Source organism: Typopeltis vanoorti, chromosome 4, assembly GCF_054136105.1.
Source record: "Typopeltis vanoorti isolate ZY-2024b chromosome 4, IOZ_Tvanoo_1.0, whole genome shotgun sequence".
Classification (NCBI taxonomy): domain Eukaryota; kingdom Metazoa; phylum Arthropoda; class Arachnida; order Uropygi; family Thelyphonidae; genus Typopeltis; species Typopeltis vanoorti.
In genome coordinates this window covers 114,774,771-114,790,950 of record NC_143552.1, presented here as the reverse complement: position 1 = coordinate 114,790,950, position 16,180 = coordinate 114,774,771, and the positions used below count along the sequence as shown (strand labels likewise).

The 16,180-nt window shown below is 35.7% G+C and overlaps 1 protein-coding gene across 3 annotated transcripts in view; it reads right to left on the bottom strand.

The window, feature by feature from the left end:
* The window catches only part of LOC150107623 (eukaryotic translation initiation factor 5A-1-like), a 67,596-nt gene that overhangs the window by 12,345 nt on the left and 39,071 nt on the right, over positions 1-16,180 (bottom strand). For all 3 annotated transcript variants that reach the window (XM_090391431.1, XM_090391429.1, XM_090391430.1), the window contains exons 2-3: positions 15,395-15,574; positions 2,851-2,955 (exon numbers count right to left, since the gene is read on the bottom strand). In XM_090391431.1, the coding sequence (XP_090247557.1) occupies positions 2,851-2,955; positions 15,395-15,559 (270 nt within the window). In that variant the 5' untranslated portion in view covers positions 15,560-15,574. The remainder of the gene's footprint in view (positions 1-2,850; positions 2,956-15,394; positions 15,575-16,180) is intronic.

The following is a 16,180-nucleotide window of genomic DNA, read 5'->3' as shown; positions in this document are numbered from 1 at the left end:
TTTACTAGTAGGGACAGTAGTTTCTTGATAACAGTCTTCTTCAACCACTTCTCCACTAAGGTGGTTGGAAAGGATGTCTTCTACACTTGGTACCATTGATATGATCACACCAGCATCAACATAGTCTTGAAATGAGGAAGACTCATCCATCACATACCAGTTGTTGGGCTCTGACATACTTTCTTCCTCCTGTAGTTGTTCCTCCTCTTCCACAAACTTAACTCCTGCCTTCCGGAAACAGTTGGATATGGTTTCAGGAGTAACATGAAACCATGTTTTGGCCACATAATGCATGATATCAAGGATTGATATGGTCATTTGTTTTGGGTCCATACCATTATCATTGCATAAACACAGCTTTTTTTCAACTAGCATTTTTCTATATTTCCATTTAAATGCATGGATGATGCCCAGATCTAATGGCTGAAGCTCACTTGTACAATTAGAGGGAAAGAACACTAATCTAATGTTTCTGAGCTGCAAATCTTCAGGGTGTGCAGGACATTTGTCTAGCAGTAGTAGTATTTTGCAGTGATTTGCCCCCATTTTAGCATCCAGAGCATGCATGGTGGATGTGAAGATGCTGCTGGTCATCCATGCTGTGTTGTTGGCATCATACTTAGTAGGCAGATTTTTCACGTTCTTAAAACACCTTAGCTTTTTAAATTACTAATAACCAGTGGAGGTAATTTTTCTGATCCATCAGCATTGACCACGAGCAACACAGTTACCCTCTGTTTGCCGAGTTTTCCACCGTGACACTTCTGTCCTTTAAAACAATGTTTTACTTGGCAGAATGTTATAAAAGAGCCCAGTTTCATCAACATTGAAAATATTTTGCTTTGTAGCTGAATACTTGTCTTTAGTTCATGTTTCCACTGGTTTACAGTTTCTCCTGCAACACTATTACTTTCTCAACACACTTGATTATACATAATATTGTGATGAGTCTTGAAACGACCAATCAATCCATTTGACGCAGTAAAACCATTAATCCCCAAGCTGATATGAAAACTTCACAGTATCGCTCTTCACTGCTGCAAGTCACTGTAATGGCAGAAATGTGCAGATTTCCACAGAAATCTATTTGAAAATCAGTGTTGCCACCCAAGAAAAAGCTGCAAATAATAGGAAATAATGTCCACATCAAGTTGTTAATCGTGGGAAAAAAATATATTGTAAGAATAGGCCTTAAGACAGGACCAATGGAAAATGACAGGAACGTAAAAACGAGGTTTTACTGTGTGTGTATATATATATTGTTAGCAAACTACTGATGAAGTTAATGTCTACCACATTGCATGCTGTTTCACTCCCCCATATTATCTTTTTTTCATTTTCTTATAAGTTTTGCAGTAATTAGAAACAAGGGGAAAGAAAAGTAGTGGATTGATAGAAGACAATTTTTAGATATAGCACTAACTATATAATACATTACTCTTCAGAACAGATAAAAAATATAAATGTTTCTCAACTCTAGTAACACAATGTTAGAATTTACAGATTTTTTTTTAAATAATAATCCCAATCATGAAATCTTTTATCAGAGAAGCTACAAATTAGATAATTTAGGAACTCTGCTCTACAAAGCACTTTTTCATCCATTTCAGGCTTCGAATAAGCAACATGGTCATTGGGAAATGAAATCCACCTGCTATCCATGTGAAAAGATTTAAATTCAGACCGCACCTGGTTGGAAAGCAGAAATATATTATGCATGCCAATTTTCTTCATGACTGTTAAATTTTTTAGCTATATATATTATACTAGCCCCCCCCCCCCCACACACACACACAGTTCCAGGCTGGTAAGCCAGAGACAAAAAAAGTTTCAAATTTTGGCTCATCTTTTTATATATATAGAGTAGATATATGCATCTAAGAATTAATGCACTGCCGATTTTTTTAAATGGCTCTCCAATCATTTCATATTGCTTTCAACATAATTTATAAAATCATTTTTAAAGATTAATCTTTTATTATCCCATTATCTACTTAAACTCTTGTAGCATGTTACAATTCCAATGTTCCATCTGCTTCTGATATAAATAAGTGTTTTGTTTAAATCATATTTCTCAGGTATTAGTGTATTTTCATTGTTTTTAATGAAACCAAATATGTCATGAAGAAGGAAATATCAGTTACCAACAAAACAACTCCTACCTCAGAGAAGTCTGAGATTGGCCAATTCAACCCCACTTAAAAAAAAAAAAAAAAAAAAAAAAAGGCACCCCTCCCCCAAATACACACACACACTGATCAAAGCAGTCATCTCTAAATTATGCCAACGTTAGGATTTGATTTAATAGCTAGTTAAATGAATGTTACAAAGTGCTGTTCCAAAAGCCAGTTAACATGATAACACATTTAGAGAAATCAGTAAATTGAATTTTTGATTTGCAAGCTCAACAAGTCCAGACCACTTGATTTGGACCAAGACATGAAATTAGATTCTTATCTCTTAAAATTTACTTTGTAATCGAACCAAAAACCTTTTTATATTATTCTTTTATTTCTTGCAAGCAAGATTATCTCATTTCTTTTCTATGAGCTAACTAACCCACATATTGCATTCATATGTTTAAAGTTGAATTGGATATCATTTTCTGCTCAATATAAAAGTTCTCTTTGAGCAAAACACAAATCTCAAACCTGCTGAAGGTTTTATAATTTTATACTGGAACATGTAATTAAAATTATATCTATTCAAGAAAATAGATCACTCTGCAAAAAATATTATGAGCCACCAAAAATAATTTCAACAGTGATGTATCCATAATGATTATTCTGGACTATCTCTTCTAGATAATCTAGAACTGTCATGGTAAGAAATTGTAAAAAATATACTTACCTGAAAATCTGAACGGCTAACATTTGGAACATCTATATTATGTGTAGAAGGACATAAATCTTCATATTTTTTGTTAGTGAAGATATCAAGCCCAACCAAGTGAACCTAAAGCACAAGTTGAAAAAAAAAAAAAACATTTCAGTCATGCTAATTATACAGGAAGTGCAGCATTTCAAACATTATAATCAAAAAACATTACCTATTTATCTAGTTCGTAGAATTTTTTTTTTTTTTTTTTTTTTTGAAAATACACCTTTTGTCTGAAAAGTCAAGTATTTCATCAATAAAAATCTTTTTAGATGATTTATGCAAAAATAAATACTGTGACAAATTTGACTGTTTTAAGGAATGAAAAATCCTGACCAAACTGTAATAATTGGAGGGGCATAAACCTGTTATGTGTCATTAACAAAATTGGATAGGCTTAATCACCATTAATACAAACTCATGTACACAGATTATTTAATAGTATAATTTTTGCCTGTGTGTCACAGACATCTTCAGTACATATTAAGCTCAAATTAAACAATAACTGACAATTCCAAAAAGCACCACCTAAGTAGCTGGTGTAAAATAATTAAAAAGGTCAATACATTTCCTTAAAAAAAAAAAAAGAGGAAAGATTAGCTGATTTGTAAAGTACTATCTCCCATAAAGGGGACAGAAGTAACTTTCTCAAGTTTTATAACAAGGTGACGGCTGAACTGGATAAGGGAAATGGGTTTACAGTGATACTGCTGGACCTGGCAAAGGCGTTTGACAGGATACCACATGGAATTCTAATCCGTAAACTACAACATATGGGAATGGATATAGGGTTGGTGAGATGGATAGCTGGGTGGTTGATGGAGAGATATCAAAGAGTAGTTTATTCAGGAGTAGAGTCCAAAAAACGGCCTGTGACTAGTGGTGTGCCACAGGGTTCTGTTCTTGGACCACTGCTGTTTAATCTGTTCATTAACGATATAGGGAAGGGTCTAAGTGGGACAGTTCATTTGTTCGCTGGGTAGGGCGATAGTGAATGCAGAAGATGTCCAAGTCTTGCAAGATGACTTAGATAGATTGGAGTTCTGGACTAAGGAGAATGGATGTCAATTTAATGTGACAAAATGTAAGGTTATGCATTTCGGAGTGAAAAGATTAGCAGCAGTATACCACATTGGTGGAACTGTACTCCAAAAGATTGATGAGGCCAGGGACTTGGGAGTGTTGGTGGATAGGGAGATGAAGTTTAGGGGGCACATTGCGAAAGTAGCTAAATCAGCTCATCAACTCACTTGGTTGTTGAAAAATACCTTGACGAGCAGAGAAAAACAAGTTATTGTACCTCTGTACCGAGCCCTGATAAGACCTCATCTCGACTACTGTGCCCAGATTTGGTCACCTCGGTTCCTTCTTGATGGGGAGGAGGTTGAGAGGATCCAGAGGCGAGTGACTAAGATGATAGCAGGTCTATGGAATGAACCATATGAGAACAGGTTGAAGATTTGTGGGTTGCAGAAACTAGTTGATAGGTGGAAAAGGGGAGACATGATTGAGACATTCAAATTGCTAAAAGGATTCTATAGGATTAATTCAGATGATATTTTTGAGATCAGGACTGGTGGTGGGAGAACTAGGGGACACCCATGGAAGCTGGGCAAGAGCGTGGTTAGCAGGGTGTTAGAGCTGGGTTCTTTACTTTTAGAGTGTAAATGAGTGGAATAAGCTGCCAGAGTCTGTTGTGGGTGCTATGACAGTGAGCGAGTTCAAGGCAAGGTATGATAGATACTGTGAGAATGTTGAACAGCTGCGTGAACATGATGTTTAGGGCCTCCCTCGATGAGTCTAAGGACTCCTGGAGTAGCCCGTGGTAATAATAATAATAATAATTTGTTTAAGTTTAAGGGTAATGAAGCAGAGTTTCACATGTTTCTTTATAAAGGCGTTCCATGAGGAACCGACTTTTGCAAAGAACTCTTGTCTTTCTCCAATGAACTCTATGTCTAGCTAAGATGACATGTTCTGCAAGTCCAGACTTTTCAGGTTTAAAGTGTGCAATATAAGATTGGTGTTCTAGCCGAATAGAGGCAGATCTTCCCGTTTGTCCAAAATAAGATAATCCACAAGAGCACGGAATCTGGTAGACACCAGGATGATTAAGATGTGGAAGCTTGTCCTTAGGAGTTTTCTAAACGGTCGAAAGGCAACAAAAATATTCAGTGGTTTTAAAACTTTTGCTATACGTTCACTGATGCCTTGTACATAAGGGATAGGAATGCACGATATTTCTTCTGTGTTTGAAGAGGAAGACATTAAAACTACTCAAAGTTCTTTTAATGAAGCAATTCTTATAACCATTAGATAAAAAGGAAGAAGTTATATATCGTAGTTCTTTCTGTAAAAGATAATCTGAAGAATTATGATGTATAGTGCGATAATTTTTTTTTTATAGAATAAGAAATTATGTAGATAGTTTGCTATGCATAAATTTATTGTACAAGGATATAAAAATAAATGAAAATGTATATAAAAAAATTCATTCTCAGATCATAATATGACAACTTCTTTCCCTACTATTTGTTTTTTGCAGGATGAGGTTTCTAAGCAGCCACAAACCAACATATTTCACTGGACTGTAGCATGTCAACTGTAGACTACAATTTAAAAAAAAAAAAAAAAGCCAACGCCTTTTTATTCCCGTATACGGGGAGTAGGCGAGGCCATTTAGCCCTACCTAACTTTTGGAGACTGAGTGGGCAGTTCAATCTCCACTGGTACCAATCAGAGATAGATGGTCCAAGGCTATCACTAATTAAGCGGTACTCAGTGAAGAGAGACGACTCAAATGTGCCGCCATCTCGTGGTCCCCAACCCTAACACAATATATTCAATGTCTGAAATAATGTGGGTTCTACGGTCGATTTTCTTGAGTTTACAGGACGAAAAACCCGAGTTTCCGGGAGGAAAAACCTGCTTGCCCGTGCCAGAGATCGACTAACTGGGGAACCGGTCGAAAAAGGGCTTGGAAAAATTTCCTCTAGTCGCCGACTAGACTCGAAACCAAGTCTTCCTTCGTGCGGCCAAGCGCCGTGGTTGGCAAACGCCACATCCACTGAGCTACACAGGCTCCTTTTGTCAATGAACCTCTGGTTATCAAATTCATTTGGAAAAAATCCTGAGTCACATACACTGGTTGAAATTCGTATTGTTCCCAGTGTTCAAATGCTTTTCTTTCTTACTTTCTTTTGAAACCATCTGTTCAGCTAGTTATTTCCAAAATCCAGGAACCATATCTTTCCATTTAATTGAAGACTAATCGACAATACTCTAACTTCACCTTCACCAAATATCAGTTAACAGTTAATATCTCCAGACCGGTGTTTCTCATCAAGTATTCGAGTAGATGCTGTTAATTCAGCATTTTTATCATCCAAGCATGCATTCTATAGAAAGCTTTTGGATCAAATGGAGAATAAATATCCAATGAAGTGACACTTTTAAATTATAGCTTTTTGATAGCACCACTCTTTCATGAAAAATTTATACAACTTCTATTTCTTTTTTTATTTGCCCTATTGAGATCCATATTTGAGTATCAAAACTAGGGATAATATAAAGTGTATATTTGTAGTTTTCTTGTAGGTCTTCATATGTGCATCTTTCTTTTTGGTTTCCATAATCATTCTTTGCTTCTTGAAAAATGAAGTAACTCCTCGCATTTATTCCAAACAGCCTAAACACACCAGAAACTACATGAACTCATTATGTGCTTAAAATTTTTTCAACCGCCCTCTTACTGATATACATAAACACTCTTCTCTTCAGCAAAACCTTAATCCATGGTTTTGCTGAGAACAATTCCCACTCAAAACTAAACTACCAAAACATAAAAAACATAGAAAACATAGAAAACAAAACATAGAAAACTCTCCAGCTGGCATGAAACAACATGACAAAAATTTCATGCCAGCTGGAGAGTCACCCGGTTTTCATGTCACCTTTATCATCTCTAACTCCTTTTACAGCACCCTTTCCTCCATTTCTAAGCTTCTTCAACAACCTCCAGAATATTTTGCCACCTTATTGATATTTATTTTCTATGTTCTTGCCAAAGTCCTCCCATGACTTTTGTTTAGCTAGTTTTACAGTGTTTCACTTTCTTACATTTGTCTGTGTATTCTCTAAAAGCAAAAGCTGACTTATTTGCCAGGAACTTTTGATATGCTTCCTTCTTTTCCGTCACTTCCTCTTTAACTTCCTGTGTCCACCATGGAGTTCTGATTTTTCTATCCTTGCAGACAACCTCACCACATGCCTCTCTGGCTGATTCAATCATGGTTTTCTTCAAGGCTTGCCACTGAATGTCCAAGGTTTGGTCCCTGTTCAAAGCTTTCATTTTTTCTTCAATAATCTTTGTGTATTTTAGTCTACAGTTCACATCTGAGAGCTGCTAAACTTTTATTTGTTTTAAAACTTTCTTACATGTTCTTTTCAATATGAAATTCAATTTAACAGGGTGACGACCAGCAGGCATGAAATTTTGTCATGTTGTACCATCATTTTGTATTTTGGTTTAAGTCAATAAAAATACAATTTGGTCGACTAAATCCCAAATTGCCAGCCCATCCTAGTTTGTTCAGTATCCAGGTAGATACCCAACAGGATGCACCACGAGAAGGTGAGGATTGGACATTAGGTGACATGAAATCTGGTGAAAAAGATATCCTTCGTGTATGAAGTAATAACTTCAAAAAATTGCTAAATGAAACAAGCAGTGATGACAGTACAGTGGTAAAAAACACCGACCAGGCATGCAGTCAGGAATACATATCCATACTTGAAGTAGAAAAGTCATCAAAGCCTGAAATGTGGAAAGGCAGCGGGAGTAGATGATATTCGACCAGAAATGCTCAAGTATGGAGGTATATAGTCTTACAGTGGCTACACTGCATAGTTCAGAAGGCTTGAACAGATGGACCAATTCAAGGTGATTGGAGTAGAGCTCTCATAGTATAAAAAGGGAAGCAAAACAATGCGAGAATTACAGAGGTATTTCCCTACTGAGTGCTCGTGGTAAGATTTATGCAAGTATACTTGAGAAACGGTCGAGAAGGATTGTGGAAGGGAAGATTGGTGAAGAACAAGCTGGATTCACGTCAAATAGAGGCTGTCAGAATCAGATTTTCATTTTACGACATATAGTTGAGAAATCACGGGAACATAACAAAGATCTGTATTTAAGTTTTGTAGATCTGGAAAAGGCACATGAGAAGGTGAAAAAAAAAAGCTATAGTTCTATGGTGTCAATGGGAGATTATATCAAGCAACATGTAGTCTTGTTTTGAATTGTAAATCAACAGTTAGAATTAGAAGTCCAGGAAGATGGTTTAATGTTGAATCTGGTGTCAGACAAGGATGTACATATTCCCTCTGTTATTCATTATCTACATGGATCACATTATGAAAGAAAGTGGTATTAAAGCTGATATCAAAATTGGACATGTTAATCTCAGCTCTTTGCTTTATGTGGATGATGTTATACTTTTATTAAATAAATTTGTTACAAGTCTGTAAGATTCCGTGACTGAATTGAATAACTGTTGTAATAGACATGGTATGAAGGTCAGCATTAAAAAGACAAGGAAAATAGGCAGAAACATTGAAAATGTGAACTGCATTGTGAACGGAGAACCTGTGGAACAAGTAAAACATTTCAGCTTGGACATAAGTTTTAGTGAAGATGGTAAATTAAATATGGAAACAGACAACAGAATCAACAAAGCTGGTATGGTAGGAAGTCAACTGAATAAATTCATATGGAATAAGAGAGAAATTAGTCGGAACACTAAATTAGCTGTATACAAAACAGTGTTAAAACAAATTTTAACTTATGGATCTGAGAGCCGGTTCAAATAAAACACTTGAACAAAAACTAGAGACCGCAGATATGAGAGTCCCGAGAAAGATTAGCAGTATGAACAGATGGCATATTAAAAAATGGTATGGTCACTTAAACAGAATGGGAGAGAAAAGATTAGCTAAGCAGGTGTTCTCTGCCAGGTCAACAGGAAAAAGACCCAGAGGAAGACCAAGACATAGGTGGATTGATACAGTTAAATGTGCCTTAGAAGACAGAAATAAAAGATCTTATAATGTTGTAGTCTCGACAGGTAACATATTGATTTGGAGGAAAATTGAGGATAGGAAATAGTAACGATATAAGTTTTTAATGTAGTACTATCATATACTGTACACCCCCTTGAGGGTACATATCAGTTCAGTACTTTGATGATGATTACTTCCCACTCAAACATCATCTCAGCTTCAAGATCCTGTAGAATAAGTGCTCGAAAGTGATCTACATACCAGTCTTCAACAGAATGATGACCTAGTCACCTTCAATGCTTCCAAAACAATTTTTTCCCCTTGCAAAAAAGTTTACTTCTCTTCCTCTTACATTTAATATTATTCATCTCAACAGTTAAGAGATCTCTTCTATAGAATCCTTGGCATTTTTTTTTATTCTCATACTTTTCACCTGTTCAGTTACTAATCTATATAAATCCAAAATTTGCATTCTCGAATTTTTGGTGGTGCACAGATCTCATTTACTATACTTTGTCTCTTCTACAAATATTTCCATGACTCCATTTCTGCTAAATCATAAGAGCAATAGTTGCCAGTGCTGGCTCTGTGTGTGTGTGTGTGGGGGGTCTTGACACCCCAATGCAATTTTAAGTTGAAAACCCCTTACTTTTTTTTATATTTTTTTTAATGAAGTTAAAATTTAAAGGTTAAAAAAATCAAAACACATTTTTATGTAAAATTGCACACTTTGAAGAATACATACATTAACAACACAGCAGAAATCACAAAACATACAAAAATGCAGACAGACTAGAATTATGGATATATATGAGTTGCTGATTACTGGTTATGAGCTATTATAACTAGAGATGTACAAACTAAAAAAAACAAACAAAAAAAAACTGCACAATGACAAGAATCGTTTAATTTTCAATGGAAAAACGATTGTATGAAAAAATTAAACGATTTAATTTTTTTGATATTTTTTCCTACATGCATAGCATGTAAAAAAAAAAAAATCAATAGTGTAAGGCTGTCATGTTATAAGCGATAACATCACAGAGGCGCACCCAGTTCATCTAGTGCTTACACCAGCTCTATACTATACACAGCGAAAAACAACTGCGAGTTTTTGCTAAATATTATTAAAAGTCGTAGTATTACACTATATTTAGTGCATATCCACATAAATAATAAACGCTAATATTAAAATATGGTTTTATTTTTTCTACTCACTTTAGTGCCCCGATTCTGACAGTTGCTCAAAATTCTTTTCAGAAAGGTAAAATAACAATCAATTTCAAAAGAAATATGAGCCATGTGCAAGAATAGCAGAGTAGATATGATACACATAAAAAAGTGTGGCATGAAAATCAGAAAGAAAAAAATACAATGAAAATAAGCAGAAACATCAAAACATGAGCTGCCTAAATGGAAGCATACAGAACAAATAAAACAATCCAGATATTTAAGCACAATTAAACATAGAAATAGTAAACATAACAAGCAAACCTAGTATGGTATGGAGTCAAATGAATCAACTTAAAGAAAATGAAAGAGAACAAAACACTACACTAGCTGCATACAAAGGCTTAAATTTATAAATTCTTACAATATGAATCTGAAGAGCTGAGTTAAATACAAGTTGATCAAATTTGGAAACCGAAGATATATGTTCTGAGAAAAATTAGAAGTGATTATTTGGGGGTGCTTAAGTGTCCAAGTTGTATAACTGAAATGAGACCTCCACATAGCCTTTAAAGGAATGCGGAGAACAGACCAGGGCTTCTAACCTAATGTCCAATCCTCACCTTCTCATGGTGCACCGTGATGGGTATCTATCTGGATACTGAACGAACGAGGATGGGCTGGCAATTTGGGATTTAGCCGACCAAATTGTATTCTTATTGGCTTAAACCAATATACAAAATGATGGTAATACATGACAAAATTTCATGCTGGCTGGGGTGTCGCCAGGTTAAACAAGGCCCCCCGTTGTTTTCGCCATGGAACAGGGGCGAACACTGAAAAGTCAAAACTTTTCGCTGTTCGCCCCGGTTCCATGGCTACTGGGACAAATCTCAAAGCACACCCCAACTCAACATCACCAGAGTTAAAGATCGGTACCATCAACATAAGAAGCCTGAATGGCAAAGAAATGGAGCTAGCTGAAGTACCAGATCGATATAGTAGGGGTGACTGAAACTAAAAAGACAAAAACTGGTGAGATCTTTCTGAGCAATAAATACAAATGTTATATTCAGGCAATGACAATCAAGGAAAAGGAGTAGCAGCAATAGTATTCAACACAAAATACGAGGCTAATCTTCTTGAATGGCAGGAAGTCTCAAGTAGAGTGATGTGGGCTAATATCAGAATGGTGAATTGGACAATGAGACTTATTTGTGCCTATGGTCCCACAGACGGTTCTACTAAGGTAGAAGTGGAGGAATTTTTTCATGCTTTAGAAAAAGCAACTGACAATGAAAAAGGAAAAGTTGGTCCTTGTTGGGGATCTAAATAGCAGAGTAGGAAATGATTGTCAGATATGCAAAAATATTTTGGGAAATTTTGGAGAAAAGAGCAAAGCTAATAATAATGACAAATACCTGTTGGATTTCTCCTCAGGACATGGACTGGTTATTATTAACACCATGTTCCAACATAAAAATGTGCACAAATTCACATGGAGAGAAGCAGCAAGGAATAAGAAAAGTCTCATTGACTATGTTATTGTTGATAGTGATTTTTTCTCCCCTGGTGCAGGCACCAGAGTGTACAGATGATTTGAAATTGGAAGTGATCACTATTCAGTCTTGAGTAGGATAAAATTGAATTTCATATTGAAAAGAAGAACATGTAAGAAAGTTTTAAAGCGAATAAAAGTTTAGCAGCTCTCAGATGTGAACTGTAGACTAAAATGCACAAAGATTATTGAAGAAAAAATGAAAGAGTTTGAGAACAGGAACCAAACCTTGGATATTCAGTGGCAAGCTTTGAAGAAAACCCTGATTGATTCTGCCAGAGAGGCATGTGGTGAGGTTGTGTGCAAGGATAAAAAAATCAGAATTCCCTGGTGGACACAGGAAGTTAAAGAGGCAGTGAAGGAAAAGAAGTAAGCATATCAAAAGTTCCTGGCAAATAAGTCAGCTTTTGCTCTTAGAGAATACAGAGACAAATGTAAGAAAGTGAAACACTGTAAAACTAGCTAAACAAAAGTCATGGGAGGACTTTGGCACGAACATAGAAAATAAATATCAAGAAGGTGGCAAAATATTCTGGAGGTTGTTGAAGAAGCTTAGAAATGGAGGAAAGGGTGCCGTAAAAGGAGTTAGAGATGATAAAGGTGACATGAAAACAGGAGAAAAAGATATCCTTGAAGTATGGAGTAATTACTTCGAAAAATTGCTAAATGAAACAAGCATTGATAGCACAGTGGTAAAAAACACTCAACAGGAATACAGTCAGGAATACATATCCATACTTGAAGTAGAAAAAGCCATCAAAGGCTTGAAATGTGGAAAGGCAGGAGTAGATGCGAAGTATGATGGTATAAAAGTCTTACAGTGGCTACACTGCATAGTTCAGAAAGCCTGGACAGTGGGACGAATTCCCGATGATTGGAATAGAGCTCTCATAGTACCCATATATGAAAAGGGAAATAAAACTGAATGTGAGAATTACAGAGGTATTTCCCTACTGAGTGTTCCTGGCAAGATCTATGCAAGTATACTTGAGAAACGGTTGAGAAGAATTGTGGAAGAAAAGCTTGGTGAAGAACAAGCTGGATTCAGGCCAAATAGAGGCTGTCAGGATCAGATCTTCACTTTATGACAAATAGTTGAGAAAGCATGGGAATATAACAAATATTTGTATTTAAGTTTTGTCGATTTGGAAAAGGCATATGACAAGGTGCCAAGAGAGAAGCTATTCAATACACTACAGTTATATGGTGTCAATGGGGCATTATATCAAGCAATACTTAGTCTTTATTTGAGTTGTGAGTCAGCAGTTAGAATTGAAGGAAGTACAGGAAGATGGTTTAATGTTAAATCTGGTGTGAGACAAGGATGTATATTATCTCCTCTGTTATTCATTATCTATATGGATCACATTATGAAGGAAAGTGGTATTAAACATGATATCAAAATTAGAGATGTTAATGTCAGCTCTTTGCTTTATGTGGACGATGTCATACTTCTAAATAAATCTGCTACAAGTTTCCGAGATTTCCTGACTAAATGATATAACTGTTGTAATAGATATGGTATGATGGTCAGCATTAAAAAGACAAAGGCAATGAAAATATGTAGAATTGTTGAAAATGTCAACTGTGTTGTGAACGGGGAACCTGTGGAACAAGTAAAACATTTCAGCAACTTAGGCACGATTTTTACTGAAGATGGTAAATTAAATATGGAAATAGACAACAGAATCAACAAAGCTGGTATGTTAGGAAGTCAATTGAATAAATTCATATGGAATAAGAGAGAAATTAGTCGGAACACTAAATTAGCTGTATACAAGACAGTGTTCAAACCAGTCTTAACTTATGGATATGAGAGCTGGGTCAGAAGTAAAACACTTGACCAAAGACTAGAGATTGCAGATATGAGAGTCCTGAGAAAGATTAGAGGCGTGAACAGATGGCAATATCATATTAAAAACGATGATATTAGGAAAGAACTTGACATTGTCAGGATCGAGGAATGCATTAGCAGAGCTAATCTCAGGTGGTATGGTCCCTTAAACAGAATGAGCGGGGAAAGATTAGCATAACAAGTGTTCTCTGCCAGGTTGGCAGGAAAACGACCCAGAGGAAAACCAAGATATAGGTGGATTGATACGGTACAAAGTGCCTTAGACGATAGAAATATAAGATCTGATAATGTTGGAGTCTTGACAGGTAACAGACTGATTTGGAGGAAAATTGTAGATGGGAAGTTAGTAATGATGTAAATTTTTCATGTAGTACTGTCATATCCTGTACACCCCTTGAGGGTACATGTCAGGAATTTGATGATGACGACTTAATATAAATTTACATTACATTATTAACATTCAAGAATGTTTAAGAATGCTAATCTCAGGTAACATGATCACTCAATGGGAAATGAAAGTTCAGCAAAACAGGCATTTAATATCAGGAAGAAAAAGATCATCAGGGAAACCAAGATCTTGAGCAATGTATTTAGAAGTGCTTCATGAAATATAAGATCTGATAAAACTGGCACCCTAACAGACTAATATGGAGAAAACTGTTGATAGGAAGTAATATATATATATATGCAACCTTTTCATGTAGCACTCATAGCATCATATACACCTTTTGGAGGTAGTATATACTAGGAATTTGATGATTATCTTGATCTATATGACTGAAATACACTGGTTTCTGAAAGCTAAGGATGAACTACATTTTTAATTGTATATGAAAAAATTTTCACAATTACAGCCAAATGTGTTATAAATTTCATACAAATTAAATTGCAATATATTTTGGAGGAAAGTTAAAAATTTCTCAAGGATGTAGTTAAGAAAGAAATTAATGTACAGTGCTTACAGAAAACCATGCAGAGAAATATTTCAGCATGGAATGCTTCCACCCCGATGTAGCTCTCACAACACTGTACCATGTTAAGCACCAAATGTTTCAGTTCTTGAGGCAAAACAGGCCCACTGTTTCTTCCGAGCAAGGGCCTTGTTTGTTTTCTAGAGGAATTTCGAGAGCAATACGTCTCCCTATTGCATCCCAAACATGTTCTATGGGTTGAGATGTAGGGAATGTGCTGGCCACTTGATTCAGTTAATAGCCCCAGTCTTCAATAGTTTCTCCACTACTCGTGTATGATGTGATGTGTAAGAACACTTTAAATCCCGAATATCAAAGTGTACTAAAGGTGATGAACATCAACGAGAGTGATTTTCATGTTGGTGTATACATAATGCACATAATGAATTCCAAGGATCAAGCAGTTGTTTATTTCTGGTGATGGCATTCTCTGTATGACAAGGAAACCGAATAATCTAAAGGTTGTCAGTAATTAACAGGAGCATAATTATAATGAGCAGAGAAATGAAATAGTGCTCATATTGCCAAGTTCTTGAGATAAAAATTGATGGCTGTACTTGTAACTACAAGCATTCAGTGGTTGTGCTGAAGTAATGGCTAGAAAACTGAGAAAATTATAACCACACCCATTTTCTAAAGTTTGTGAATGGGAATCAGTGAGGTAAGATTAAGTTATCAGCTATACCCAGTTAATTTGCAAATACAATTATAAACAGACACATGGTTCTAGAGTTAGTCCAAGGGTAATGTAACATACTGTAACAAAGGAAAGAAAAGTGAAATTCAGCAGAGGACACCAGAATAACATTTTTATGCTATTGGTAATAAAAAAATTTTTTTAGATAGTTTTAATACATTAATAACTTTAAAAGTTATTGATGTATTCTTTTACAAAACAAATACCTTAGCATGACCATGTTTTCCTGTCTTTGATGTGCTCATTTCCATAATTTTGCATGGACGACCTTTCAGCATTACAAAACCATTTTTACGCAGAGAGGAACATTGGACTGGGTAAGTTGTGGATGCACCTGCATTAGCTTCAGTGTATTCATCATCTCCTTCCATATTTGACAAAAAAATCTGAAAAGCAAGTTTTTTTTTAAATGTCTATTACTCAAAATGAACATCTTACATTATAGAAACAATTTGCTTTTAACAAACCATTAAAACTTATTTCTACAATGTAAGTTTACACTAAACCTGAAGATGTTTAGAGGAACTTGGTTATGCTCTACAGAACAGCACCATAATATTAAAACATTTACAGATAAGAATGAAATTAGTTTAATCCATTGTCCAAGTGTGAGCAAACAAAGTTTGCGCCTGAAAGTATCTTCAGGACTGGGGTAAGGTGGTACAACACCAGGACAACTCGTTGCAAAGGTGGAACAAGCTACCAACACTCCTATCTTAGTATTTCCTATAATGCAAAACATCTCCTTGCGGATATGTGTTTTGCATTATAGGAAATACTGAGATAGGAGTGTTGGTATCTTGCTCCACCTTTGCAACGAGTTGTCCTGGTGTTGTACCACCTTACCCCAGTCCTGAAGATACTTTCAGGCGCAAACTTTGTTTGCTCACACTTGGACAATGGATTAAACTAATTTTATTATACTCTAACCAAGTGAAAAATAAACTTTCAACACTTACAGATAAGGCTTAAGCAGAAAAAACATACCAATT